At 42.0% G+C, this 27,091-nt stretch overlaps 1 protein-coding gene across 3 annotated transcripts in view; it reads left to right on the top strand.

Moving 5' to 3' along the window:
- nup188 (nucleoporin 188) overlaps positions 1–27,091 on the top strand; it is a 126,211-nt gene that overhangs the window by 45,373 nt on the left and 53,747 nt on the right. For all 3 annotated transcript variants that reach the window (XM_038781467.1, XM_038781468.1, XM_038781469.1), the window contains 12 exons: positions 2,373–2,499; positions 2,819–2,906; positions 4,344–4,420; positions 6,471–6,585; positions 12,394–12,514; positions 16,378–16,444; positions 16,547–16,675; positions 19,071–19,201; positions 20,222–20,328; positions 24,147–24,236; positions 24,427–24,543; positions 24,644–24,813. In XM_038781467.1, coding sequence (XP_038637395.1) covers positions 2,373–2,499; positions 2,819–2,906; positions 4,344–4,420; positions 6,471–6,585; positions 12,394–12,514; positions 16,378–16,444; positions 16,547–16,675; positions 19,071–19,201; positions 20,222–20,328; positions 24,147–24,236; positions 24,427–24,543; positions 24,644–24,813 — 1,339 coding nt within the window. The remainder of the gene's footprint in view (positions 1–2,372; positions 2,500–2,818; positions 2,907–4,343; positions 4,421–6,470; positions 6,586–12,393; positions 12,515–16,377; positions 16,445–16,546; positions 16,676–19,070; positions 19,202–20,221; positions 20,329–24,146; positions 24,237–24,426; positions 24,544–24,643; positions 24,814–27,091) is intronic.

Below are 27,091 nucleotides of genomic sequence, written 5' to 3'. Positions count from 1 at the left end.
CGGTCTGAACCCTCCCCGCCAGTGATAGTGGAACCATGTCCCATTCGTTCTACCAACCGGGATTAACTATTGTAATACCTCCCATTTCCGGGCCACCTAGATTCCCAGATATCGAAAGCTCTTCCCCACCATTCTAAGCGGCAGCTCTCCCAGTCTCTTCTCCTGTCCTCTTGCCTGGATCGCAAACATTTCGCTTTTCCCCATGTTCAATTTAGACCGCGAAAAGTTGTCAAATTCCCCGACGATTCGCATTACTTCTCTCTCTCTCTCTCTCTCTCGTCTCTCTCTCCTCTCTCTCTCTCTCTCTCTCTCTCTCTCTCTCTCTCTCTCTCTCTCTCTCTCTCTCTTTCCTCTCTCTCCCCCCCCCCCCCCCCCCCCCCCCCCCCCCCCCCCCCCAAAACTAGCCCTTTCCAATACCCAGAGGCTCTTAACGCTATGGCCAATGGCTCTATGGTAAGAGCAAACAATAAAGGGGGGAGAGGCACCCTTGCCTCGTCCCTCGGCGTAGAATCGAGATTAATTCCCCTCTGACTACTGCCTTCAAAACTTCCCAGACCGTCGCTGCAGAGACCTCCCCCGTATCATTTGTTTCCAGGTAGTTCTGGATTAACCCGCCCACAGATCGCTTCGTCCGCAAGCAGAATATACATGGGATTAACATACAAGCTGAAATGTCATGAATTTTAAAATACAAGTATTGTAGTCAATGAGGAGCCCCGAAAACTCGCAGTAGGAAATATAATAACAGAGTAACAGTCCATGTCCCAGTCAGGACCATCCTGAGATGCCAGCTCCATCCTAAAAACAAAGAACAAAGAAAATTACAGCACAGGAACAGGCTCTTCGGCCTTCCCAGCCTGCGGCGATCCAGATCCTTTAACTAAACATGTTGCCTATTTACCAAGGTCTACTTCTCTCTGTTCCCCACCCGTTCATATATCTGTCCAGATGCATCTTAAATGATGCTATCGTGCCCGCCTCTACCACCTCTGCTGGCAAAGCATTCCAGGCACCCACCACCCTCTGCGTAAAAAACTTTCCACGCACATCTCCCTTAAACTTTTCACCTCTCGCCTTGAAATCGTGACCCCATGTAACTGACACCCCCACTCTTGGAAATAGCTTGTTGCTATCCACCCTGTCCATACCTCTCATAATTTTGTAGCCCTCAATCAGGTCACCCCTCAACCTCCGTCTTTCCAATGAAAACAATCCTAATCTACTCAACCTTTCTTCATAGCTAGCACCCTCCATACCAGGTAACATCCTGGTGAACCTCCTCTGCACCCTCTCTAAAGCATCCACATCCTTCTGGTAATGTGGCAACCAGAACTACACGCAGTATTCCAAATGTGGCCTAACCAAAGTCCGATACAACTAACCCTAATCCTGCGCCGGCTTTTCTCTTGGGGGAATCAGCGGGGGAACTCATACTCCACGAGCCCCATGGGGAGATCAATCAGGTCGTTCTTGTGCGGGTTATAACATAAAGTGAATTAATTTCATCATAATCGAGAAATTTGGTGTTCCACAAATATATAATTCGTTTTTCAGGACCAGCGAAGCTGTTTAGTAATTCTGAATTTAGTGCGACGTTAAAAGTTCCGCTAAACCTCATTTAACTTTTTAATGTGCTTTTTTACAGCAGACTAATACTGTAGAAGGGCAAGTTCTTGTCAGTTCTACTTGGTTGCAGACTAGGGGGGTCTTCAACAATGCACCCTGTAGAAAATTGTAGAATCAGTGATAGCAACTTCTAGATTTCTGTATCTAACTGTGCCTCAGTGGACTCCAGAAGTTGCTGTCAGTTTCACAGGAGTAATGATGACCATGCTGACATCTTTTCCATCATTACTGCTACGAAATTTGGACCAATAATGTTCGCAATTTCTGCCACCTGTTTATTGCAGGTGTACAGACTGCCCTTAATTAAAATTTTCTGATCAATTTTTTTTTTAAGCATTAAATGTTCACCACCGTATGGTATTTTTATAATTTAAATTATTGCTTCTAATTTTTTATTGCTAAACATTCAAATTATCAGGAATAATGCTGAGAGCTAATTTAAAAAGTTGTATTATTTGGAAAGCATTTTTACATGAAACAGCTGTATACAACAGCTGTATTGTTGGATAATGTAACTTGTCTGGATTGCTCAAATCTGAACAATTGGACTGGCAAAGACAATGCCAGTCACTTGATATCAATTAATTTATGTCTTTGCCTATAAAAGCAAATTTAATTAATAAAATTCCATAGCATAAAGAAATCCACTAATATTTCAGCTTCATCAGACATTTTGTCCTTAAATGGTAAGCTCTTACAGATGTACTCTGACAAATTTGATGTATATCTTTGTCTTATTATACCAGATGTTGTTCTTCACTGCCGGAAGGTCAAACCGATCATTGATCTGGTGCATAAAATAATGAGCACAGATTGGTCTGTTACGGATTGTCTGCTGCCAATCACTTCACGTTTATACATGTTAATTCAAAGGTAACATTTTTATTTATGGTTTTTAAGAAAGTAAGAGTGCCAAGAACACCACATTTTTCGTTGGTATTTGTCTGTAAACCTGATATTGCACAACCATAGTGTTGTCTCTGCATGCTAAACATTTGGGAAATCAGTTCAAAAATGACTCAAATCGCTTCACTGTTGGTTACTACAATTTTGGGGTGTGGTGAACTTTGGCTAAGAGCACCTTTGCCAATGGATCAAGATCTCCAGTTTGCAAAACAGATGCTTGCATCTTCTGATTGCAATAGAAAGTGTGAATTATTTTTTGTGCTAATTCTTTTTATGCTTGCTGCAGACTTAGTTCCGTGCTAAACCCTCCAACGGACGTGATTGCTTCCTGTGTAAATACACTAACTGTTCTGGCCGCTCGGACGCCAGCCAAGGTAAAGTGTGATGGGAATAATCAGTGTTGGAAAAATGACTTTATGATGGCGTACTTTCTTAAGGAAGCCACGGAATTTTATTTTCTCCCATCTTTTTAGGTCTCCCTGCGCTATTCAACTTCTACTGGCTGAGTGTGAGAGCAGGCTAACTGTTCCCAATCCCATGCAGTACCACTCTTAAACTAGCTGCTAAGAAGGGCATGGATTCAGCGGAGGTTGACTCGCTCTTTTTCTTTTATCCTCTTCTGTCCTCTCTGTGGGAAAGCTCTAAGCTTCTATTTGGCAACCTCCATCTGATACCACAGGTGAGATTAGCAACTCGCCATGTGAGGAACTGTGGATGTGCACTCATCTCCTATGTTAAAGTTTTGGTTCTTTTGCACTGTTTTCTCATTCTACGGCTGGATTGTTTCCGAAACAGATTAGTTCCTCATGATCTGAAATCTGCGCCTTTTTACTTTCTGACCACTGCATTGCAAAATCCCAACTGCAGTTTGGCCACTGGATTAGGATGTCCTCTTTCATGTGTATTTTAAATAAATAGGAAATATTAGCATGCAGACTAGAGATTCAACAGGCTACATAACAGGTTAAAATAATTAACTTTATTTAGGCTACAAAATACACTGAATCGGACTATTGTTTGAATGCAAGATAACTATGATTTATTACTTATAGTTAATCCGAGCACTCACTAATACTTTTCCAACAATGACAGCAGCCTCTGGGAATTAAAAAAACAAGTGTTGAAAACTGGAACAGTGATGCTAACCGTCACACCAGCTTTCACATGGCACCCGTGCGTGGTCTTGAACTGTACCCTTCAGATAGGGAATTTCAAGTGAAATATGAGCTACATATTGACTAAGCTGTTTTGAATACTTCCTCGTTAGTATAGTGATTAGTATCCTCTCCTGTCACGCGGGATGCTGTGGTTCAATTCTCCGAAGGGGGGATTACTGCAGTTAAAAATTGTAGACAAAGCTGTTTGGTTTGCAGCCTTGAGAGTTCGGCAAGAACTAAATGATCTGCAGATATGCCTTGATTTTGTCTGCTTAATTTTTGGTGGGAGGAAACAGACACAATTTAAAGATATTATCAAAAATAAGACGGGATAACAAATTGCAACCTAAGTAGAGTCCACGGATACCAATTAGCTGGATTCAACACAACTAACAAAACTATACTTGAGTCTGGTATTGTATTGTAGAAGAGTTATTTTTATGCAGACTTACTTGAATCACCAATCTAGGTATTATGCTGTGTATTCATTATTTAGCTCTGACTTTACGTACTTTTTATTAAAGCTATGTTACAGTTTTAAAACATTTTCCTTCTGTTTCTTTGGGTGTATTATTTGGTTTAATGTAGAATTCTTCTTTGCATTTATTGTGTATCTAACTGAAATGTATTCATTAACCTGTTTTCTCTACTTAGGTGTGGGCTGATCTGCAGCACACTGGCTTCTTGCCGTATTCTGTAACACACGTCACTGGGATTGCTCAGTCCCTCAGGTACTCAAATGATAAATTCCGTTGCAAATTCTGTTTCAAAGTGAAATACCTAAAAAATTGACATTGCTTTGGGCTAATTACTGATTAAAGTGTGCTACATTTTCCAACTTTTTATTTCATTGCCACTCTTTCATTACTTTCTTTTCCTGTCTTCTTACGATCGGTAGAGAGACTTTGAAATAAATCAGAGCTCCCAGTTAATAGCTTAAAGGATGATATGACACAATTTCATGTTTTAAGACTTTTACTATAATAAACAAACAAAATCTTGACTGAACGCTACTTTTGTGGGTCTCTATATTTCAAACTACAGAACTTAGCTCCCTCCTTTCACTTTTTACACAACTGAAAAAAACACATCTCACAGGTATACTTCACACTGTCTTTTATGTAGACATTCAGTTTTTATGGACCCAGTCCAAAATGAATCTTAGCTCGAGTGTTTACTTCCATTCTTTTCCTTTCCCAACCGAGTGACTTTTAATCCCAGAACCATCCTGGAGATTCCCCGCCAGTTAAAGTTAGGCAAATCTTCCCACCTTCTTCTAAATCTTGACAAATTTGTTGTTTTCAATCCGAGCGCAAGCTCCTGCCCGCATTCTTGCACAGTAAACCATAGAGATATTCGGCTACTAGGTTCTCTCTCTATCGGAACCTGGCTGATTGACTTGTCTATGAAATTCAAATTCAGGGTTATCGTTTAGGAAAGTTGGTAAACTAATCTTACAAATGTCTTCCTATCCCTCTCAAAGCCCACCACCATAGTAGCATGAATTGTGTGGGCCTTTTATCCAGGCAGAAATGTGGATTAACTATCCTTTAGAGCCCAAGTCTCTCTCGTCGTAGTACTAAATGTGCAGTTTAAAGCACAACTGTTTATAATCTGTCATTCTCAACATCTTGCTGGTACTTCAGAGACTACCAGTCTAATCACGAAGAGCAGAACAACGGCAAAGACCACCCTTTAATCTTTTGCAATCATAGCACCCAGATCTGCCGTTTGGTGGACTTCAGAACAGGACACAACCACCTTCAATTAAAGATACATAACCACAGTACAAAAACTCGCAAATGTAACAATCTCTTGTGGCCATTAATGCTTTCTTTGGATGAAGACTGTGCTCTCAAAATGTCTAATTTTAAATCGAAGGTTGCTGCTGATCGGGGGGATGTTTGGATGGTAGTTTTTTTTGTAACCACAAGGTATTAGGAGACATGGAGCTGGCATATGGAGTTAGTCCACAGATCAGTCATGGTCTCAACAGGATTGAGGACCTAAATGGTCCTGTGTTGTCAAATTTGGTTCACCTTGTGCATGCACTCACTCACCGTTGGTCATCTTATACAAACGTACAGTAATGAGGCTGATCAAACTTGGTGCAAGGATTTTCAATAAAAGGAATGTTAAGAGGATGCAAGCAATAACTACCATTGAGTGCTTGAAAAGCAAAAAGGTTTATGTGCGGAATTAACAGTATTAGTGATGCATTTATTTTGGATAAATTAAATGAATTAATAGTGTACATCTGAATGGAGAAACTTCAGAAATAAGGGTTATATAGAAACCCCTTCATTTTACTATGCTTGTTCACTTGGAGCCTCCTACTCAATTCACCTCGAAGTGACTGAGCAATTTGCTTCTAGGTGTCTGAAAAGTGGTGGATTATGATGCAAAGTTTATCTGTTTCATTTTTGTTGATATCTTTTGCATGGGTCACTATTATATGCTGGCTTTGAAGACTTGGGCCAACTGTGCACTGTCTCTTCTGTTCCTGTAGCCTCGATTCTTAAATGCCCCATTCCAGCACCCACCCTAATAGATTTTTACAATGTTTTTCTGGTCCTCATCCGAGTTGCCTTTTGCAGTTTCTTTGGGGAGGAGTGATGAATTTCATTGAGGATATGCGAAAAAATTGATTCTTTCTCACAAGTTGCCTATTAACACTGCAGAGAAACATTTCTGAGAAAGCTTGTCTCAATTGATTTGAATTGTATTGTAATATTGATGGGGGAACATGTTCAATCGACAATCAACTTATTTTTCTTGAAGGGCTGAAGGAATGCAGGCTGGTAGTTATGGTAACCTGCTGCTGGGTGTTGAAAGACCGCAGGGAGAGTACAGTGTCACAATGGCCTTTCTGCGACTGCTTACAACGCTTGTCAAGGTAAAAACTTCTCCTTAAACATGTGTTTAAATTGCTTAATTATTTATCCCTCGGAAAGTGAATAATCACAAAGTTGAGCCTGTTTTGGAGATTTAAATCAGGACTAAAGTTAATAGTTAATGGTGTGTTGGGACATTTTCACTTTTCTCCAGAATCTTGATATTCGTGCAGCTCAGACAGATGACCATAGAATCCCTACAGCGCAGAAGGAGGCCATTTGGCCCAGCGAGTCTGCACCGACCCTCTGAAAAAGCATCCTAACTAGGCCCACTCCCCTGCCCTATACCCGTAACACCCACCTCACCTCCACACCCCTGGACACTAAGTGGCAATTTTATCATGGCCAATCCACCAAACCTGCACATCTTTGGACTGTGGGAGGAAACTGGAGCACCCGGAGGAAACCCACGCAGACACAGGGAGAAAGTGCAAACTACTCGAACCTAAATCTAATAATTCAGTCCATCAAGTTTTGAAGCTCATGCCAAATAGCAACATTCATTCGCTCCTATATGTCTGCAGTAATTATTGAACTCTGCTGCTCACGTTATGGATACTTAGATTATCCCAGGCTACGAGCTCAACGTGAGCAAGAGTGAAGTCTTCCCTGTGAACCTGAAAGGGGAAGGAGCAGAGCTGGCAGGGCTACCATTCAGACAAGCCCAAAGCAAATTCCGTTATCTGGGGATCCACATTGCCCATGTCTGGACACAGATCCACAAGTGGAACCTGGTCAGTCTTGCGGAGGAAGTGAAAAGTGACCTACAGAGATGGAACACACTCCCACTCTCCCTGGTGGGGAGGGTGCAGACGATCAAGATGAACATGCTGCCCAGGTTCCTCTTCCTGTTCAGATCCATACCGATCTTTATCCCCAAGAAGGCTTTAGAATCACTACTGTGCAGAAGGAGACCATTCAGCCCATCGAGTCTGAAAGACCCGGACAGGCGCTAGAATGTGGCGACTAGGGGCTTTTCACAGTAACTTCATTGAAGCCTACTCGTGACCAGTGATTTTCATTTCATTTCGTTTTTCAAAGAGCACGCCACCAGGCCCACTCCAACACCGCATCCCCACAACCCCACCTAACCTGCATATCTTTGGGCTCTAAGCGTCAATTTTTATCATGGCTAATGCACCTAACCTGCATATCTTTGGACTGTAGGACGGAACCAGAGCATTCTCTGCAAAGTTGAGGAAACTCGCGCAGATGCGGGGTGAACGTACAAACTCCACATTGACATTGTGCGCGTGTGACATCCGTGTAAGATGTCATACACGGAGAGGCCAAACCCTCCCAGATCCACAGTAATATCACTGAGCAGCCACTGCGGAAAGAGAGACGGGATAGGTGAGCGCATCAGAAATGGAATGGGTAAAGATGGAGGAGAGCTCCTGTACAGGGACGACCCTCCGACTTTTCCTCCGGGTGCTCTGGGTTCCTCCCACAAATCCCTAAAGACATGCTGTCAGGTGAATTGGATATTCTGAATTTTTCCTCTGCATACCCGAACAGGCGCGATCAATTATTTTGAATGACTGGACTGGTAATCGCCCATACTTTGAAAAAAATATAAATAATTTTAAAAGTAATTTTTCCCAATTAAGTGACAATTTAGCGTGGCCAATCCTACCCTGCACATCTTTGGATCGTAGTGGTGAGACCCACGCAGACGCTGGGAGAATGTGCAAACTACACACGGACAGTGATCCGGGGTCGTGATGCAGCAGTGCCCGTTAATCGCCCATACTTAAAGATTATAAACTGAAATGGTGCCTGCTGTATGTATAGAAATTAATAAAGGTTTGGCTAGAATACTCCAAGTTTTTTTTGTTTTGAAAGTGCTAAATTGCTTGAATCAGGTTTACGAAGGTGCCCTTACAACTTTTCAATCTAGCTTCATTTTCAGTTCAATAGCTATACCATTGATTTAGTTCATGCAGTTTTACTGCACATATAGGGTGGAATGGTCCAGCATAATCATGTATATTATACTTGCATAGAAGTTTCATGAAACAGCTGCAATTTTGGTATCAAACTGCACTTTCAAAAGTTTTAGTGAGAAGCTCATGTTTCTATTTGTATCTGCTCAAATATTCTTTTGCATTATTCTTCTTCACAGTAAGCTGAATTAATTATTTTTAACCTGAGCCATATGATGTTTTTCACTTGTTTATGAGATCAGGACTACATGAAATATCTCAAGTCATATTCCGTGCATAATGCAATGGTATAAGCATTCAGCGTTTGCTCAGCAGCGCACAATTCCATGTATCTGATACATGATGTTAAATAAAGGCTTGTAGAAAAGAGCAAGTTAGATGGCCTGTGAATGTTTTAACATTACAAGTATTTTTTTAAATAATATTTTATTCAGGTATTTGAAAATTTTTATAACAGTAACAGGCTCGGCACAACATTGAGGGCCGAAGGGCCTGTTCTGTGCTGTACTGTTCTATGTTCTATATATATACAATTGTATCAACATGCCCCACCCCCCCTTTGGAATACTGCGTCTGCTGACATTTTAATTTTCCCCGAGAAAGTCGACAAATAGCTGCCATCTCCGGGAGAACCCTATCATTGACCCTCTTAAGGCAAACTTTATTTTCTCGAGACTGAGAAATCCAGCCATGTCACTAACCCAGGTCTCTACATTTGGGAGCTTTGAGTTCCTCCACATTAACCAGATCCGTCTCTGGGCTACCAGGGAGGCAAAGGCCAAGACATCGGCCTCTTTCGCCCCCTAAACTCCCGGATCTTCCGACACTCCAAAGATCGCTATCTCCGGACTCGGCACCACCTGTGTTTTTAGTACCGTGCTGTAGCAAAACCCTGCCACAACCCTCTAAGCTTCTGGCATGCCCAAAACATATGGGCATGATTTGCTGGGCTTCCCACGCACCTCGCACACCTATCCTCAACCCCGAAGCACTTACTCATCCTAGCCTCTGTCATATGTGCCCGGTGGACTAACTTAAATTGGCTAAGCCTGGCACATGATGAGGTATTAACCCTGTTTAGGGCATCCGCCCATAGCCTCACCTCTATTTCTCCTTTTAGCTCGTCCTCCCACCTGCCTGTAAGCTCCTCCAACGGAGTTTCTTCTGCCTCCGAAAGCTCCTGGTAAATATCCACTACCTTCCCCTATATCGCCCAGGTACTGGAGACAGCTCTATCCTGTATCCCCCGTGGCGGCAGCAGCGGGAAGGCCGGAACCTGTTTTCTCAGGAAGTCTCGCACCTGCAAATACCTATACCCGTTCCCTGCTGGCAATTTAAATTTATCCTCCAAAGCTTTCAAGCTGGGAAACTCCCATCTATAAATAGATCCCCCCCCCCTTCCAATTCCTGCCCGCTCCAACTCCGGAACCTGCCATCTAGCCTACCTGGTACAAACCTGTGGTTATTATAAATCGGGGTCCAAATCGATGCTCCCTCCACTTTCTTATATCTCCTCCATTATCCTCAGAGCCGCCACTACCACCGGACTTGTGGAGTATTGGGCCGGCGAGAACGGCAGAGGTGCCGTTACCAATGCTCCCAGACTGCTGTCTTTACATGACGCTGCCTCCATCCGTTCCCATTCTTCCCACCCCCACCCCCCGACTACGCTCCAGCAACACTTTCTACACTCGTGGGGTTTTACTCGCCCGCACACAGTCCAAAATAATCTTATTCACCCACTTGAAAAAGGCCTGAGGGATAAAGATGGGGAGGCACTCATGATGGCGGGAGCATATCCCATCTCTTAAAGTCCCCTTCCATTTGTTCTCCCAACCGGGATAGGTTACTTTGTAGTACCTCCCATTTCTGGGCCACCTGGATTCCCAGATTTCGAAAGCTCTTCCCCTCCATTCTTTTTTAAAAATAAATTTAGAGTACCCAATTATTTTTTCCAATCAAGGGGCAATTTAGCGTGGCCAATTCACCTACTCTGCTCATTTTTGGTTTGTGGGAGCGAAACCCACGGAGACAAGGGGAGAATGTGCAAACTCCACGCGGACAGTGACCCAGGGCCGGGATTGAACCTGGGACCTCAGCGCCGTGAGGCAGCTGTGATAACCACTAGGCCACCGTACTGCCCTATTCCCTACCATTCTAAGCGGCAGCTCTCCTAGTCTTCTGTCCTCTTGCCTGGATCGCAAACATCTTGCTTTTCCCCATGTTTGATTTATACCCTGAAAAATTGCCAAATTCCCTCGAGGTTCGCACTACTTCCCCCAATCCCCTCCAATGGGTCCGAAATGTACAAGAGCAAGTCATCTGCGTAGAGTGAGATCGGTGCCCCACCTCTCCCCTCCCTGGAACCAGCCCTTTCCAGTTCCTAGAGGCTCGCCATGGCCAATTGTTCTATGGCCAGAGCAAACCGTAACGGGAAGAGGGGGCACCCGTGCCTCGTCCCTCGGTGTAGTTCAAAATATCCCGAACTCAGCCGGTTCGTACGCACACTCGCTACTAGTGCCTGATAAGCAACCGCACGCAGTCAATAAAGCCCTCACCAACCCAATCCTTCCCAGGGCCTCCCGCAGGAAATTCCATTCCACCCAATCAAAAGCCTTCTCCGCAGCCGGGAACCGAACCTGGGACCCTGGAGCTGTGAAGCATTTATGCTAGCTACCGTGCTGCCCCTGAACTTCACCTCCTTCTTAAAGAGGGTCGTTTTTGCCCAATTGAACCCAGCTCGCCTCTTGGCCAAATCCGCTCACAGGTTCTGATAGATGCACAACTCTCAGTTCTCCCACTTGCTGCTCCGTTCTTTCTTGTCCATGAAATGGTGAAAACGTACCACCATGACCATTGGCGGCTCATTCGCTCTGTGCTTCCTTGCCAGGGCTCTGTGCGCTCTGTCCAATTCCAAGGGCCGAGGGAATGCCCCAGCCCTCATCAACTTCTCCAACATGTCCGTCACATAGGCCCTCGCATCCGATCCCTCACTGTCTTCAGGGAGGCCAACAATTCTGAGATTCTGCCTCCTGGACTTATTCTCCAGATCCTCCAGCTTCTCCTGCATTCTTTTCCGGCGGTCGTTCATCATCCCCACCAAGCTTTCCAGCAAGGTTATATACTCCTCGTGTTTGGACAACTTTTGTTCAAACTCCTGGATTGCTCTCCCGTGGGTTTCCTGATTCTGAACTACTTGATCAATCGAAGCCTTGATTGGATCCAGCGTGTCCTTCTTCAGGGTGGCGAAGCAATCCTCGAAAAACTTCACCAGCTGCTCCATCGACCACTGTGCCATCTCCCCGCAGCCCTTGCTCTCCGCCATGCTGTCCCGTGTTACCAGCTCTGCTTGCGTCACCCTTATAGGACTTTGTCGTCTGACACGGCCACTTCTGGTCCAATTCTCCATACACCGGAGGGGGAGTTGTCCTTACTGTCTCACTCTTCACTGATTTATCCCATAAAATCCGGAAAAAAAGGGGGAAAAGGGTCAAAATTCCATTGCAGGCGGGAGCTATCAAATGTGCGACCTACCCCTCCATGGCCACCATTGGAAGTCCACAAGTGTTTTTTTTTTAAGCATAGCAAAATGAATTGCACTGCTTGAACTACCTATGACACAATCTATTCTCCATAACTAAATTATGAATGGCACATATTTAATACACAGATAAAACAATCGTGACACTGGTGTATAGGAAAAGTATATGGATTTGACTTCATAGAATTGACCTCTTCTTAGTCTAGTCTTTTTTTTTTTTAGTATCCTGCATGGTTGTATCTGTCAGTTCCACAGATATAATTAGATCTAGATAATCCAATTTAGTAAACATGTCACAATTGTGCTTTTGTGCATTCCAACAGGGGCAACTGGGAAGTACTCAGAGTCGAGGTCTTCTGCCTTGTGTGGTTTTTGTTTTGAAAGAGTTGCTGCCAACCTACCTTAAATGGCGCTACGACATCTATGGCATAAGAGAGGATATTGGTGAGGATTCTTGTACAAATCATTATGTAGATATGTACTCCAATTCGGATAGTGGTCTTGTATCGACCATTATAGCGTTTCTCAAACTCCCAAAGCATTTCATACATAAAGAATTAGATTCTACAGTTGTCACAGTTATGAAAGTAGACACAACTACTATTTTGATACTTGACAAACTACCGTTTTGATACTCAAGCTCCAATTAACAGTAATGATAGTTGCTCAGTTGTTGTTGGTGGTGAAATGAAAATCGCTTATTGTCACGAGTAGGCTTCAATGAAGTTACTGTGAAAAGCCCCTAGTCGCCACATTCTGGCGCCTGTCCGGGGAGGCTGGTACGGGAATGAGGCAGGAATGTTGGATAGGTCACTGAGAGAGCTCTCTGCTAATAATGACATGAAAGCTTCAATCTTCTCCTGAGTCATTCGAGCAATCTGTCAATACCTCGGTTTGATATCTTCCCTGATTGATGATGGTTCTGACCATGCTTGCTTCTTCAGCAATTTATTGCATTGGCATGTTTGGGATTAGGGAGAATGCTGCTTTTTGAGCCACAGTTATATTACCTATTTAATCTACTACCACATTTCACTTATGTGCACATGCATTAGTGCCATGGGTGCTGTTGTATTCAAGCTGCTCTATGTGGCATGCATTATTTGATAAGATAGGTTTGTTGCCTTAGTACTTTTTTCACGGAATTGAGTTCCGTAGTTTAGATATTTATGTGATTGCTCACACCAACAACTGTTATTTAATGGTATGGTTTAAATAAGTAGTATATGTGTAACAAAAACAGATAATGTTGGACAATCTCAGCAGGACTGACAGCGTCTGTTCTGTGGAGCAAGAACGGAGCTAACACTTCGCGCCTAGACGACTCTTTGTCAAAGCTAGAGACAACTGGAAATAGGATGAGGTTTGTACTGTGGGAGGGGTCATGGAGCAGTGGGGCTGGATGGAGGGCCAGCGATAGGTGAAGATTGACAAAGATGTGGACAAAAAGAGAGTGAATGTAAATGGAGGTGATAATGACTACGAAGGGTGCTGATAGTGGCACATTAAGAGATTAGAATGTGCTAGTATATATTTACGCTATGTTCATTTGCATTTTTGAAATCTAAATTCACCATCATGCCTATTTTAATACAAACTATATAAATTTAAAGTACTCAATTATTTTTTTTCAAAATAAGGGGCAGTTTAGTGTGGCCAATCCACCTAACCTGCACATCTTTGGGTTCTGGGGGTGTGACCCACGCAGATGCAGGGAGAATGTGCAAACGTCACACAGACAGTGACCTGGGGCCAGGATCGAACCCAAAAAAACTTTGGGAGTTTGTATTGAAATAGACATGATGGTGAATTTAGGTTTCAAAAATGCAAATTAACATAGCGTACATATATACTCGCAAATTCTGATCTCTTAATGTGCCACTATCAGCACCCTTCTTAGTAATTATCACCGCCATTTACATGCTAACCACAGCACCACCTTGCCACCCTCTCGCACTCCCAATTGTTAATTGCATTAATAATTTTTGGCTGTATATTGTTATGCCTGTGTAGTATAGCTTATTTGTGGTTCCACATTTTCTGACTCCTGTATGGAAACACTCATCGGAGATCTACTTCTTTGAATGAAGCTCACAAATTTCATTCCTTCAGCCACCAGAGTGTTTTTCTCTGACCAATCCCATTGGCACAAAATTAATTATTTTGTTAATCTATCGGGCATGCAGAGAACCCATGGTAATTGTTAGGCGATCTTTCAGTGTGCAGAGTAGAAAAGCAGTTAATATTCCAATTAAATTTTTTGTTCAGGACTATTCTCAAAAATATTTCAATAGGGAATAATAGTCTCAGCCCAAACTTGTCATCAACTTGGTTCTTGATTTTAAGTTGCTGATTGAACTTCAGACAAGTTCCAACATAAAACGTGGGGAAAACCATAAGAATAACAGTTCGATTAAAACTGGAGGTACATCAGTTTGAGTAGTAAATTTACTGAATGTATACTGAGATAGTTTTGCTTCCTAATGACCAAAGTTCCCGTTAATATGTGGTTGTTTTCCCGTCACGATGCAATCCCTATGCGTTTTGTTTTGTGCATATGCACATTTATCAAAGAGAATGGTTTGTGCGATACTCCATCTAGTTTAGCTGGAATTCCAAACATTTATTTGCTTTCTCTCATTGGAGAGCAGGAGAAAGAACAATGTAGTTCACTTCAGTACCCTGACAGGTTGTGAAACTTGGTTTTAGCATTACGACAGGGCTGGTTTAGCTCAGTGGGGACAGCTGGTTGTGATGCAGAACAAGGCCAGCAGTGGGGGTTCAATTCCCGTACCAGCTGAGAATTCTGAATTCTCCCTCTGTACCCAAACAGGTGCTGGAATGTGGCGACTAGGGGCTTTTCACAGTAACTTCATTGCAGTGTTAATGTAAGCTTACTTGTGACAATAAAGGTTATTTATTTTTAACAACAACAATTTGTAATTGTTTAGTACCTTTCACGTAATTAAAAATCTCACGCTACTTTATGGGAACCGTACTTAAAAAAGTTGACATTCAACCACAAAAGGAGATATTAGTATAGATGGGCATTTTAAAGAAGGAAGAAGAGGTAAAAAATATGTTCCTTCACAACGCTTGCTCTGCATTTTTACCAGATTGTTGTTTTGTTAATTAGCTCTCTGATCTGGCATTTACAATTCATAACATCCAGTAGATGGGTGTAAACCGTCTTGGGCAAAATGATACCCTCTTCGCTGGGCTATACACTAGAAGGCTGGATTTTTGTATTACTTGTCTGATAAATTTGAGTTGGAAAATCACTGTCAAATAATTTAGTTCAGGCTAAAGCTACAAATGGACTCAATACTAATGATATTAAACCTGCAGAATAGTATTACACCAAAACACAATTTATTCTGATAACATCGAACATAGTTTTAAATTTTGGAGTCCTTCATTGAAACTCTTACGTAAACGCAGACCGTACAACCTGAAGGCATTCCTGTCTCACCATTTTATCCTTTTAATTCAGAAAATAATATTGTTGTACTTGGTAACAGACAGCTGGCAGTCAAATACTAGATGTACATCTCCATATTGCTCTCTGTTGAAAGTGCAAGAAATTGTCTTTTCACAAAAGACAAGTTTCTAAGGAAATTCCACATATTTTTCCCTCAATCAACTATTAATCTATATTAATTGTGCAGCCAGAGTTGGTGAGGCCTCCTCCACCCAGCCTCCAATCTAGCATGACAACTTCCTGAGTGAAACATGCAGCTGCAAACCATTGGGAGCCTCTGAGATGGGTTTGGTGTAATTAATGTGATGACTTTGGGAATCTTCATTGGCTCAACTACCACACCCACTCGCAAGCCAAAGACGTGAATATTCCTTTCAAAAAGCAGTCAAATGAAGCTCAATTTTAATGTTCAATATTTGGAATAATTTTAATAAATTGTAAGAGAGGGTTTAGTACAGGTACTATATGACGTGATGCAGGAGAAAACTTTCCGCCTGTTGTAAGGAACAACAGAGGGCTGCTTTTGAAGGGAAGTGGACCAAAGGTAGATCCCAGATTGAATTTAGAATACTGGTTATTTAAATTAATATCTGCTAACCATGTTCATATTGGTATATAAACATGCTCCATTAATTACTCTGGAAACAGGTTACATATTAGAAACTGGGAAAAACAATTAGGACAATATTTATTTTGGCTCATCTTAATTTAAAAACAAATTGTTCATTTAAAATGAGCAAAATGTGTGCAGTTATCTGTACAAACAGTTGTGAATGATGCAATTTTAATCAATTTACAATTTCATGCTGCACCATCAATCCCACAGGTTGTCTGATTTTTGAACTTATTTATACTATCCTGCACATGAATCCAGTGGAGGAGTCACAAGGCAGGTATGGTGCAAGGTTGCATTCTAAATTTAATTTTTGGGATGTCTGATTGCAGAGGAGGGCATTGCTTTGCATAAAGCTTAACATTATTCTTTTTCTGTTTAGTAACTCCCTCAGTCTTCAGAATTTGTGCACCCATTGTTTGGCAAACACAGAAGCTGGGCAGACCATCATAAATATTATGGCTGTTGGGGTGGACACTATTGATGCGGTTATGGCAACACAGCCCAGCAGGTATGTTATATGACAAAATTTGGTCGGGCAAGGTGTATAGTTTACATGCACTCCAATCAACTTCCTTTGCATCATCAGCAATACAAAGTTTTAAAAAATGTATACTTTTGTGGGCTGTGGGTGTCGCTGGCTAAGCCAGCATTTTTATTGTCTACCCTTAATTGTTCCCGAGACGGTGGTGAGTTCCTTTTGAATCACTGCAGTCCAAGTAGTGTAGGTACACCTTTTAGGGAGGGATCCTCTGATTGTTGCTAAAAGCTTTATAAATGTAATGCCAAATACCTGCATTCATGAAACTTTGTAAAAGATTTATTGGTAGGTTGTGTGTAAAGGGTGCCATTTGGTTCATATAAAAGCTGCCACACTTGATAAACTTCAAATAATCTGGTATAAGTGGACAGTTGTTTAGGTTTTTGTGTGCACAGCATACAAATGATGAATGGATAATTTTAAACCTATGCCAGTCATTATTGGCCTTTTATTCATATTATGTATAGTACATGTTGGATAGAAAGCAAAACCGTTTCTCTTTTCCTAAACTGTAATTCCATCTTCGAAAAGTAGGTGCTGATGTTTTGTAGACAGTTCAATTTTTCTAGTTATCTTTGATGTTTCACTGATCAAGTTGCATGACTTTAGAATTGAATGGATAGACATTGTTATACTGTACACTCACTTTCAGTAGAAGCTATATTGAGACCACCCAAACTCATTTCAGGTGGGAGCATTATTTTTGACTAAGAAAATATAATCTTGGGATTACTCCCATTGATGTGTGCTTAATTAACAATAATTAGGTCTGAACAAATATGTTGATTAAACACTACTTAAAAATGGAGTAAAAGGGAGAACTTCAGGTTGCTAGAGTATGGGAAGGTGTTTACGTGTGAGGAAGCTAATCCTACAAAAACAGTAGATATGAAGGACTTCAATTGAGCAAGGAAAAAGTAAAGAAGCAAACTAAAGAGAGAGAAAATGAATGTCTGTGAAAAAAATGGTGTATTCATCATTAAAAATAACAAATTGCATTTAAAGGAAGCATTTACAGTGCGCATTCAAATTGCTGTCCATCCAGTGAAATACTTAGTGCGGACCCTGTTCGAAGGTAGGAAGCGCAGCTCCCACAGACAACAAATTCATAACCGCTAATCTGTTTTAGAACATAGAACAGTACAGCACAGGCCCTTCGGCCGTCGATGTTGTGCCGAGCAATGATCACCCTACTCAAACCCACGTATCCACCCTATACCCATAACCCAACCCCCCCCCCCCCCCCCCCCCCCCCCCCCCCCCCACCCACCTTACCTTTTAGGACACTACGGGCAATTTTAGCATGGCTAATCCACCTAACCCGCACATCATTGGACTGTGGGAGGAAACCGGAGCACCCGGAGGAAACCCACGCACACACGGGGAGGACGTGCAGACTCCACACAGACAGTGACCCAGCCGGGAATCGAACCTGGGACCCTGGAGCTGTGAAGCATTAATGCTAACCACCATGCTACCGTGCTGCCCGTGTGATGTTGATTGAGGTTTAAGTATTGGCCAGGCCACCGGATATAAACTCCCTACTCTTTCAAGATAGTGCCATAGCATCTTTTTTGGAGAAGGGGCAGATGGGGTGTCAATTTAACGTCTCATGTGAAAGATGGCACCACTGACAGTACAGCAGTTTCTCAGTACTGCACTGGAATTACAGCTTTGATTTTTGTACTTAATTCCTCTATTTAGTAATGTCGTTCAGGTGGAAACAGCTCAAAAAATTATTTAAAATAAGCATAAAACTCTCTGACTCCCCACGTGCCTTTCCGTCTTTAAGACCTTATTTCAATGTTCTAGTATCTCCTCCTTTGGTCTAAATGTGCTTCCGTGGAACTCCTTAGACCGTCTTTCTGCATTAAATGCACCATACAAATGGAAGTTACTATAAATGTTTGAATATTCTACTGTAGTTTCATACAGTCATCATATGTTAATTGATAGTTAATGCTGGGGTATTAATATTTTTGTAGGTTAGAGAAACATTTAAATGATTTTGATCCAAAGATATGGGGTGTTGAATGTATAACATTAAGTGCTGTGAGAATTATTGCATAAGGTTTGAAACAGACGCTTTTAGCATCACAATGTTGCATAGCCGTATTGTTTTGTCTTTACTGCCAAAGATTGATGCATTGTACGCAGATAGATAAATGGAAGTAAAAGATTAATTACAATTGTTGACAAGTTTTACCTTCAAAGAATATTGCAAGTATGAAACTTGTACCCCTTCCTAACGTTACTTATTTAGATATCTGCTGGTTTGCCCATTGACAAATATAAATTTTTATCTAATTTCCTGCTTTTCTTTCCCTTCCATTCTCAAATAACTGCTAAAACTGTAATGCCGCAGTGGATCTGAAGGATCAGGTCAGACCCTAATTCAGACAATCAAACTAGCATTTTCTATAACTAACAATGTCATCAAACTGAAACCATCAGCAGACGTGGTCTCGCCTTTGGAACAGGCCCTAACACAACACGGTATGTAATCATCGTGGGAAGCAATGAATAATCGGAAATGACATTTGGGAAATAGGATGGAATTGTTTCTGCTGTTAATATTTTGTAGTGGTTTTTAACTTGTTCTTGGGGTCCTGTTGTGACACACCAGATATTAGTTAATAAAGTAGTAATTCCAGAGAAGTAGTAAGTGACACATTTTAGGTTGGCAGATGGACTGCAATTAAATTACAAATCAGAAAAGAAAGATTAAATTAATTTATTGCAGTGGCAGATGTTAGTTATGTATCAGTTGCGTGCAGATGGAGGGCATTAATTAGGGTTTCACTTGAGCACATATAAGGAAATACTTACTGAAACTATGATGTGGTTGAATTTGGCGATGTATGCTTTTAATGTTTCACTTTGTAAATAAATGTAAGATTGAGTAAAGATTGGCTTTGGTATCATGCGTCACCAACTGGCTTTCCAGAATAGAGCAATATATATTCCTTCTGTTGACAGTGAAATAGCCAAACGACTTTTGAATCAGATGGGGTTATTGAGTATTGTTTGTCCAGATATTGATAGTTGTGTATTTTTCCATGACATCTTTCCAACTGGCTAAGGAACACTCTTTTCAAAAATGGATACTGACGAGTTTAAATACTAACGGCCTTTAAATTAACTGGGTGGCTTGACAGATTAGAAATTAAAGATCAAGTAGTATTTTGGAAACAGAGGCAATAAAGCTAGAAGTTAAATAAATCATATGTAAGGACTCTTCTGCCTATTTCTTTGAGCAGAGAGTGGCAGATTGCAGAGCTGCGATGGGTAAGCAAAAGATAATTGACAATATGTGATATGAGCAGAATTGATCTTTCTATTCATTGATCTTAGCTCGCTTGCTCTTACTCCACCCAGTCATCACTGACTGTTATGGAAAATTAACAAATAAGAGTGAGCCTTTTGATGAGATCCTTCTGTGGTACCAATATGATAATGGTAACTCGGTTCTTAAAGCGAGATGATTTTATTTTATGTTCATGTTAACTATTTCAGGTACCCATGGTAATAATTTGATAGCAGTTTTGGCGAAGTATATATACCACAGGCATGATGCCGCACTGCCACGCCTTGCTATCCAGCTCTTGAAGAGACTTGCAATGGTAGGTTATGTTTTGAAGTTTATGCATCCCAAGATGGAACTTAACCTATTGAGGTTGCTGATCTCTAGAAACACTTGCATTGGTCTCTGAATTCTTGGGTTGGCAAGGGAAAATCAACCAGAAGTTCTCTCCTGATGCTGTCCAAACACTGCTGGAAGCGTGCCAGTGTGCATAATGGGCAAAGACAGAATTAGCTCATCTGTGGTTCAGAGCCTGCTGACATTTAGTTTAGTATCTAGACTCGTGTATCAAGAATGATGACTTGAACAATTAGATGGATAATTGGTGGGGAGAAAAATTAGGTTTATGTTGCAAGTGCGTGGGAATGTTAACTGATTGAGTGTTTTAACTTGGAGTACTTATGTTTCATGTTCCGTAAGCATTTTGTCTTACAAAATTGAATTACTTTTTTGCCACTCAAGAGCATAAGGAATAGACCGTGCGACAACTTAAGCCTGCACGTCCCATCTATGATCTTGGCTGATAATCTGCCTCAACACATTCCTGCCTGCTCCTCATATCTCTTGATTCTGAGAGTCCAAAAATCTGTCTCGACTTTGAATATATTCAATGTTTGAGTATTGATGACTCTCTGTTTTTGATAATTCCAAAGATGACATTTCTTCTAATTTCAGTCCCAATTTACAGACCCCTTACGCTGATACTGTGCCCCCAAGTTCCAGATTCTCCAGCTAGGAGAAACAACCTGTGGAGCCCCCACAGAACTGTGTATACTTCAATGCAATCACCCCGATACTGTGCCCCCAAGTTCCAGATTCTCCAGCTAGGAGAAACAACCTGTGGAGCCCCCACAGAACTGTGTATACTTCAATGCAATCACCCCTCATTCTTCTAAACTCTAGAGCATAAAAGCCCAACTTACTCAGCCTCTTCTCAGAGGACAACCCTCTCATCCCAGGAACAAAGCTGGTGAACCTTTACTGCCTCCAGTGCAAGTATATTCTTTCTCTGATATGGAGACCAAATTTGTGCACTGTATTCCAGGCATCAAAGTCCTGTACAGTTGTAGCAAGACTTCTTTATCCCTTTACTGCAATCCCCTGATATGCTATTTTGCTTCCTAATTGCTTACTGCATGCTAGCTTTGTACACCCAAGTTTCTTTGAACTTGAACATTTGAAAAAATATTTTACTTTCAATTCTAATGACCAAATTGAATAACCTCACTTATGCTCTTAACTGCAACTACTCATGTAACCTGTCTGTATCTTTGCAGCCACGTTGTGTTCTCACATCTTAAATTCCCATTTAGCTTTGTATCATCAATAAACTTAGGATGCATTACTCACGGTCTCTTGATATAAGTTGTAGATTGAAAATGACTGCCGAGCACTGATCTTTGCAGCACTCCATAGCTTACTAACTTAAAAAGCCCATTTATCCCCAATCCTTGTTTCCTGTCCATTTTTTAAAAAAAAATGTTATTCTCCTTTTTCACATTTTCTCCCAAATTTGCATCCAACAATAAACAATAATCAGTAACGAATGTAATGTCAGTCCCCATATCAGTAATAATGAATCCATCCTCCCACCAAACCCCAAACATTAGCCCGCATGTTAACATAAACAAATAACAAAACGGAATTGGGAATCACCCATAGTCACTATTAAAACATACAGTCCCTCTCCCCCAACCCTCCCGGGCGTCCGGTCCCCCCCCCCAAAATATTCGATGTGATCCAATTCTCGAAAGTGCATAATGAATAACGCCCATGAATTGTAGAACCCCTCCATCCTTCTCCTTAGTTCAAATTTGACCTTTTCAAGCGTCAAGAATTCCAGCAGTTCCCCCTGCCACGCCAGGGCACAGGGTGGAGAGGTTGATCTCTGCCTTAACCGGATCCGCCTTCGGGTGATCAATGAGGCGAAGACTACAACATCAGCCTCCTCGCCCGTTTCCAACCCTGGCTGGTCCGACATCCCGAATATGGCCTCCCGATATCCCGGGTCCAGTTTCACATGCACCACTTTAGAGATTACCCATCTCACTTCCCTGGCTCAAATCTATGGTTCCCCTGAATCGGCATTTCCCTTGACCATGCCCCCAACCCGAAGTGCTATCGAAACTGCCTCCAAATTCTCAGCAATGCTATTACTACCAGACTCCCTGTATCTCCCCGGGGCCATCGGGAGCGGCGCTGTCGCTAGCGCCTTCAATCCCGACCCCCCCCCCCCCCCCCCCCTCTTCCCGGGCCCATATCTACCCTCAGCTCATCAAACATGGTTTCTCTTTTGTAACACTATATCGACTAAAGTGCATTGTTATAATTTCCTCATTAATAGATTCCAGCATTTTCCTGATGATTGATGTCAAACTAACTGGCCTGTAGTTCCCCTTCTTTTCCCTTCCATTAGTGGTATTACGATTGCCAACTTACAATCTGCTGGGCCATTCTACAAAATGGGTAATTTTGGAAAATAACCAGTGCATCCATTCTCCCTGGAGCTACCCCTTTCCTTTTGGAACCTTGGGATATAAGCCGTCAGAACCCGGGGACCCATGTTACTTGGGAGCATTGTAGTATTCAAATTTTGAGATCAGTCATTTTTCCATCTTATTTTGATGAATTCCAGCGCCATAATCCAGATTTAACAATTAAATCTGCAGAAACAAGAATTGTCGGGCTACCTGTTTTATACTAGTCATATGCCTTTAATGGTAATTTGAATTTGTACATTATATTTGTGTACATTGCATTGGACCAGATCTATGGCCAGGATTCAGTTCCGAGTCTCGGTGTCAATTAAGGCTAAAGTCAGTGCTTGGGTCAAGATTTTGTGTGCAGGGTATAGATCGCTGTTTCAAACTGTCAAGATATGTTAAACAGTTAGTAACTGTAATCAGACAATAAGGGAGGCGTGAGTGTGGAGATAGATAATACAGAAAGAGGAATGTGAGTGTGGATGCTCTGTTTACAATTCCTCTATCAGTCTCTACCAGCAGTATGTTTTGAGTAGATGTTGCCTTGAGATGCACTCCTTTTAAAAAACATTTAGAATATCCAATTATTTTTTTCCAATTAAGGGGCAATTTTAATGTGGCCAATCCACCTACCCTGCACAACTCTGGGTTGTGGGGGTGAAGCCCATGCAGACACTGGCAGAATGTGCAAAGAAATCTATCTGCCAGTGTTGCACATGGTGTTTTTTTTTTAAAAAGCTGCTCTACCCCAGATGGGACTTGAACCCACAATCCCTGGCTTAGGAGGCCAGTGCTTTATCCATTAGACAACTGGGGTGCCTTGAGGTGCACTCCTGGGGTGTTGCTGATTTGGGCATTCTTTATCATGCATATTGAGCTTAGATTTTGAGGCTCAACTCCCACTCTCACTCTGTATGGAATATGAATAAAGTTAAAAGATCTGTTCATGTAAACCTGTTGAAGGTAATGTAATAAAGATCCAAAATCTCTGTCATTTTAATCTTTTTTTACGAATTACATTTTTATATTTGCCATGCCGATGTGTAAGACTTAGTGTAATTATATAGTGGATGTAGAACATTAAACACTTCCTTCACAAAGAGTATGCTTATAAAATGTTAAAAATTATGGATGCCTTAAAAGTAAATGGTGAAATCCATTGAGGTGTAGCACAAAAGAAAGTAGAGTTCTTTCAATAGCAGCCTGATTAAATAAGTAAGATTTTTGAAAGGGTCTGAACTGAACATCCCACATTCACAGCTGAAGAAGAGCAGATGGTGAGAAGACATTTCTTGGGAGATTGGGAAGTTAATAAAATGACCGTAGAGAAAAGTTGTAAATACGTGAATTTAAACATTTCTGTTATACTTTCCAGGTGGCTCCAATGTCAGTGTATGCCTGCCTTGGAAGTGATGCTGCAGCGATACGTGATGCGTTTCTTAATAGACTGCAGAGCAAGACAGAGGTGCTTGTATACTTGTTTCACAAGATGATGATGCTAATGCCCTATGCTACTGACTCGAGACAAAACAAATATACAATATATTTGACTCAATTGGAATTCTGAAGGGAAATTTAAAGATGAGAAGAGTGCAAGCAAATGAGTTTCTCCAGCAATTGTTAAAATGCTAACTAACATATTTTCTGTGATTCAGGACATGCGGATTAAGGTGATGATCCTGGAGTTTTTAACTGTTGCAGTTGAAACGCAGCCCGGCTTGATTGAGCTCTTCCTGAATCTGGAAGTGAAAGATGATGCAGTTGGATCAAAGGTGAGAAATAAAAATGTACTTGGCACCTCATGGGCATCTAAAAGTTGAATGTCATATTGACCAAATTTAATTTTAATGGTTCTGTGACATGTATTCACAGGAGTTTATCTTGGGGGAATGGAGCTGTCTGCAGGTGGTACTGGAATTTATTGACTCCACGCAACAAGGAAAGTACTGGTGTCACCCTCTCATCCACCGTGCTGCCATTGCGTTTTTGCACGCGCTGTGGCAGGATCGCAGGGACAGCGCCATGACAGTTTTGCGAGCCAAGTATGTTCATTTTCTTTATTATAATTACAAAAGTGTTTTCGCTTTTTTGAAGCTCTAAATCTATATTTTTGTCCCCACAGCGGCTTTATTGTTTTTTGTTTAAAAAAAGGGCAGAACGCAGATAGTTGCAGAATTAGTTACATTGATCAGACAGGTGCTGGAGTTTAATTTACACTGTGAGCCTCACTAAGCTAGGAGAGCAGGATTGTCTAGTTTCCACTCCATATGAACTTAATATACTCCATGCGCGATGGTGGGGTGCTGTTTTCAATTCATCACAGGATGTGGGATCCAGTGCCACGCCCAGAATTTATTGCCCAATCCTCAGTTTCCCATAAGAAGGTGGAGGTGAACTGTCTTCCGGAACTGCTGCAATTTGGGTGGTGAAGCTGCACTCTTAAGGAGTGAGATGCAGGATTTTGACCTAATGGCTTTCAAGGACCGATGATCTGTGTCCTAATGTTGATGCTGTTTCCATGTGACTGCTACCATTGTCCTTTGAGGTAGGAGGTTGCAGGTTTGAGAGGTGCACTTGAAGAAGCTTTGGTGAGTTGCTGCAGTGCACTTTGTAGGTGGCACACTTGTGCTCCCAAGCTGCACCAGTGGTGGAGCCAGAGTACCCAATTTTGTTTTTCCCCAATTAAGGAACAATTTAGCGTGGCCAATCCACCTACCTTACACAGCTTTGGGTTGTGGGGATGAGACCCACACAGACACGGGAATAATGTGCAGACTCCACTCGGACAGTGACCCGGGGCCGGGATTGAACCTGGTCCTCAGTGCCATGAGACGGCAGTGCTAACCACTGCACCGCCATGCTGCCCTGTTTCTATTTATGACCCTCCATTTACAGGATTTTACTTAACCAATAACAGCATCCATACACTTGTCTAATTACAATATTCAATCACTAACCTGGCACGTCTACATAATTATACTATCAGGAAACACACATCTGTGGTCCTTGACTGTTATCTGTACCTCCTTGTGGATTATCAAAGTTCCCATTCTCTTGTGCCTTGTTCATCTTGCTCGTGCAGTCCATCTTCAGCTGTGGGAATGTCACAGAAGCTCCCCAGCAGTTTCCCAGGAGAATTCTGCTGCATTCAATGATTTTAAACCCTTCATAGATGTGTTCTGCACTGCATGAGATTTACAGGATCCACAGGAAAAGCATCCCAGAGACATACAATCCAGGACCTGGACAATCATCTCAATAATGGGATGATCCCATAAAATCAGGGACAGTTGGTCAACTTGCCATTGAAGATGGTGGGCAGACTTTGGAGATGAATGAGTCATACAGAATACCAAGCATCTGATCTACTCTTGTAGCCACAGTTTATATGCTGGTCTAGTTAAGTTTCTGACTAATGGTGACTCCCAGAATGTTAGTGATTTTGGCATTTGGTGATGCTAGTACTGCTGAATGTCATGGGGAGGTGCTTAGACTCTCTTGCTAGGTGATCATTGACTGGCACTTTAGTGACATGACTGTCATTGGCAATTATCGGTCCAACCTTGGATGTTGCCCAGTATTTGGCACATGTGCTCATGACAGCTTTTTCTGAGGAATTGCAAATGGAACTGTTTACAAAACAACAAATAAGATGCCCAGGCTTAATCACAGATATAGCGTCTAGGTAACAGTGATCAACAGTGGGAGCTGTATCAAGAATGCCTAGAAACGTATTTAAAACTAAACCTGGACAATTAACACACCGCCACCACAAATTCATAACAGCAATTAAAAGCATTTGAAACATTTGAGAAAAAATTTGAAAAACAGAACTTTTGCCAAAGAAGTGCAAGCATGCCGACCTCAAGAGGAGACACTTGAACTGGTGACATCATGAGGAGGTCCGAGTCAGGGGCAGCACGGTAGCATGGTGGTTAGCATAAATGCTTCACGGCTCCAGGGTCCCAGGTTCAGTTCCTGGCTGGGTCACTGTCTGTGCGGAGTCTGCACGTCCTCCCCGTGTGTGCGTGGGTTTCCTCCGGGTGCTCCGGTTTCCTCCCACAGTCCAAAGATGTGCGGGTTAGGTGGATTGGCTATGCTAAATTGCCCGTAGTGTCCTAAAAAGTAAGGTTAAGGGGGGGGTTGTTGGGTTAGGGTATAGGGTGGATACGTGGGTTTGAGTAGGGTGATCATTGCTCGGCACAACATCGAGGGCCGAAGGGCCTGTTCTGTGCTGTACTGTTCTATGTTCTATGTTCTAATATCAAGTGGACAGCACCGAGAAGTTTGGCAAAGTGACAACCTCATCTGCACCTCCTC

The sequence above is a fragment of the Scyliorhinus canicula genome, chromosome 21 (assembly GCF_902713615.1).
Source record: "Scyliorhinus canicula chromosome 21, sScyCan1.1, whole genome shotgun sequence".
Taxonomy (NCBI): domain Eukaryota; kingdom Metazoa; phylum Chordata; class Chondrichthyes; order Carcharhiniformes; family Scyliorhinidae; genus Scyliorhinus; species Scyliorhinus canicula.
Note: the sequence above shows the minus strand (reverse complement) of the source record. Positions and strands in the feature narration are given on the sequence as shown.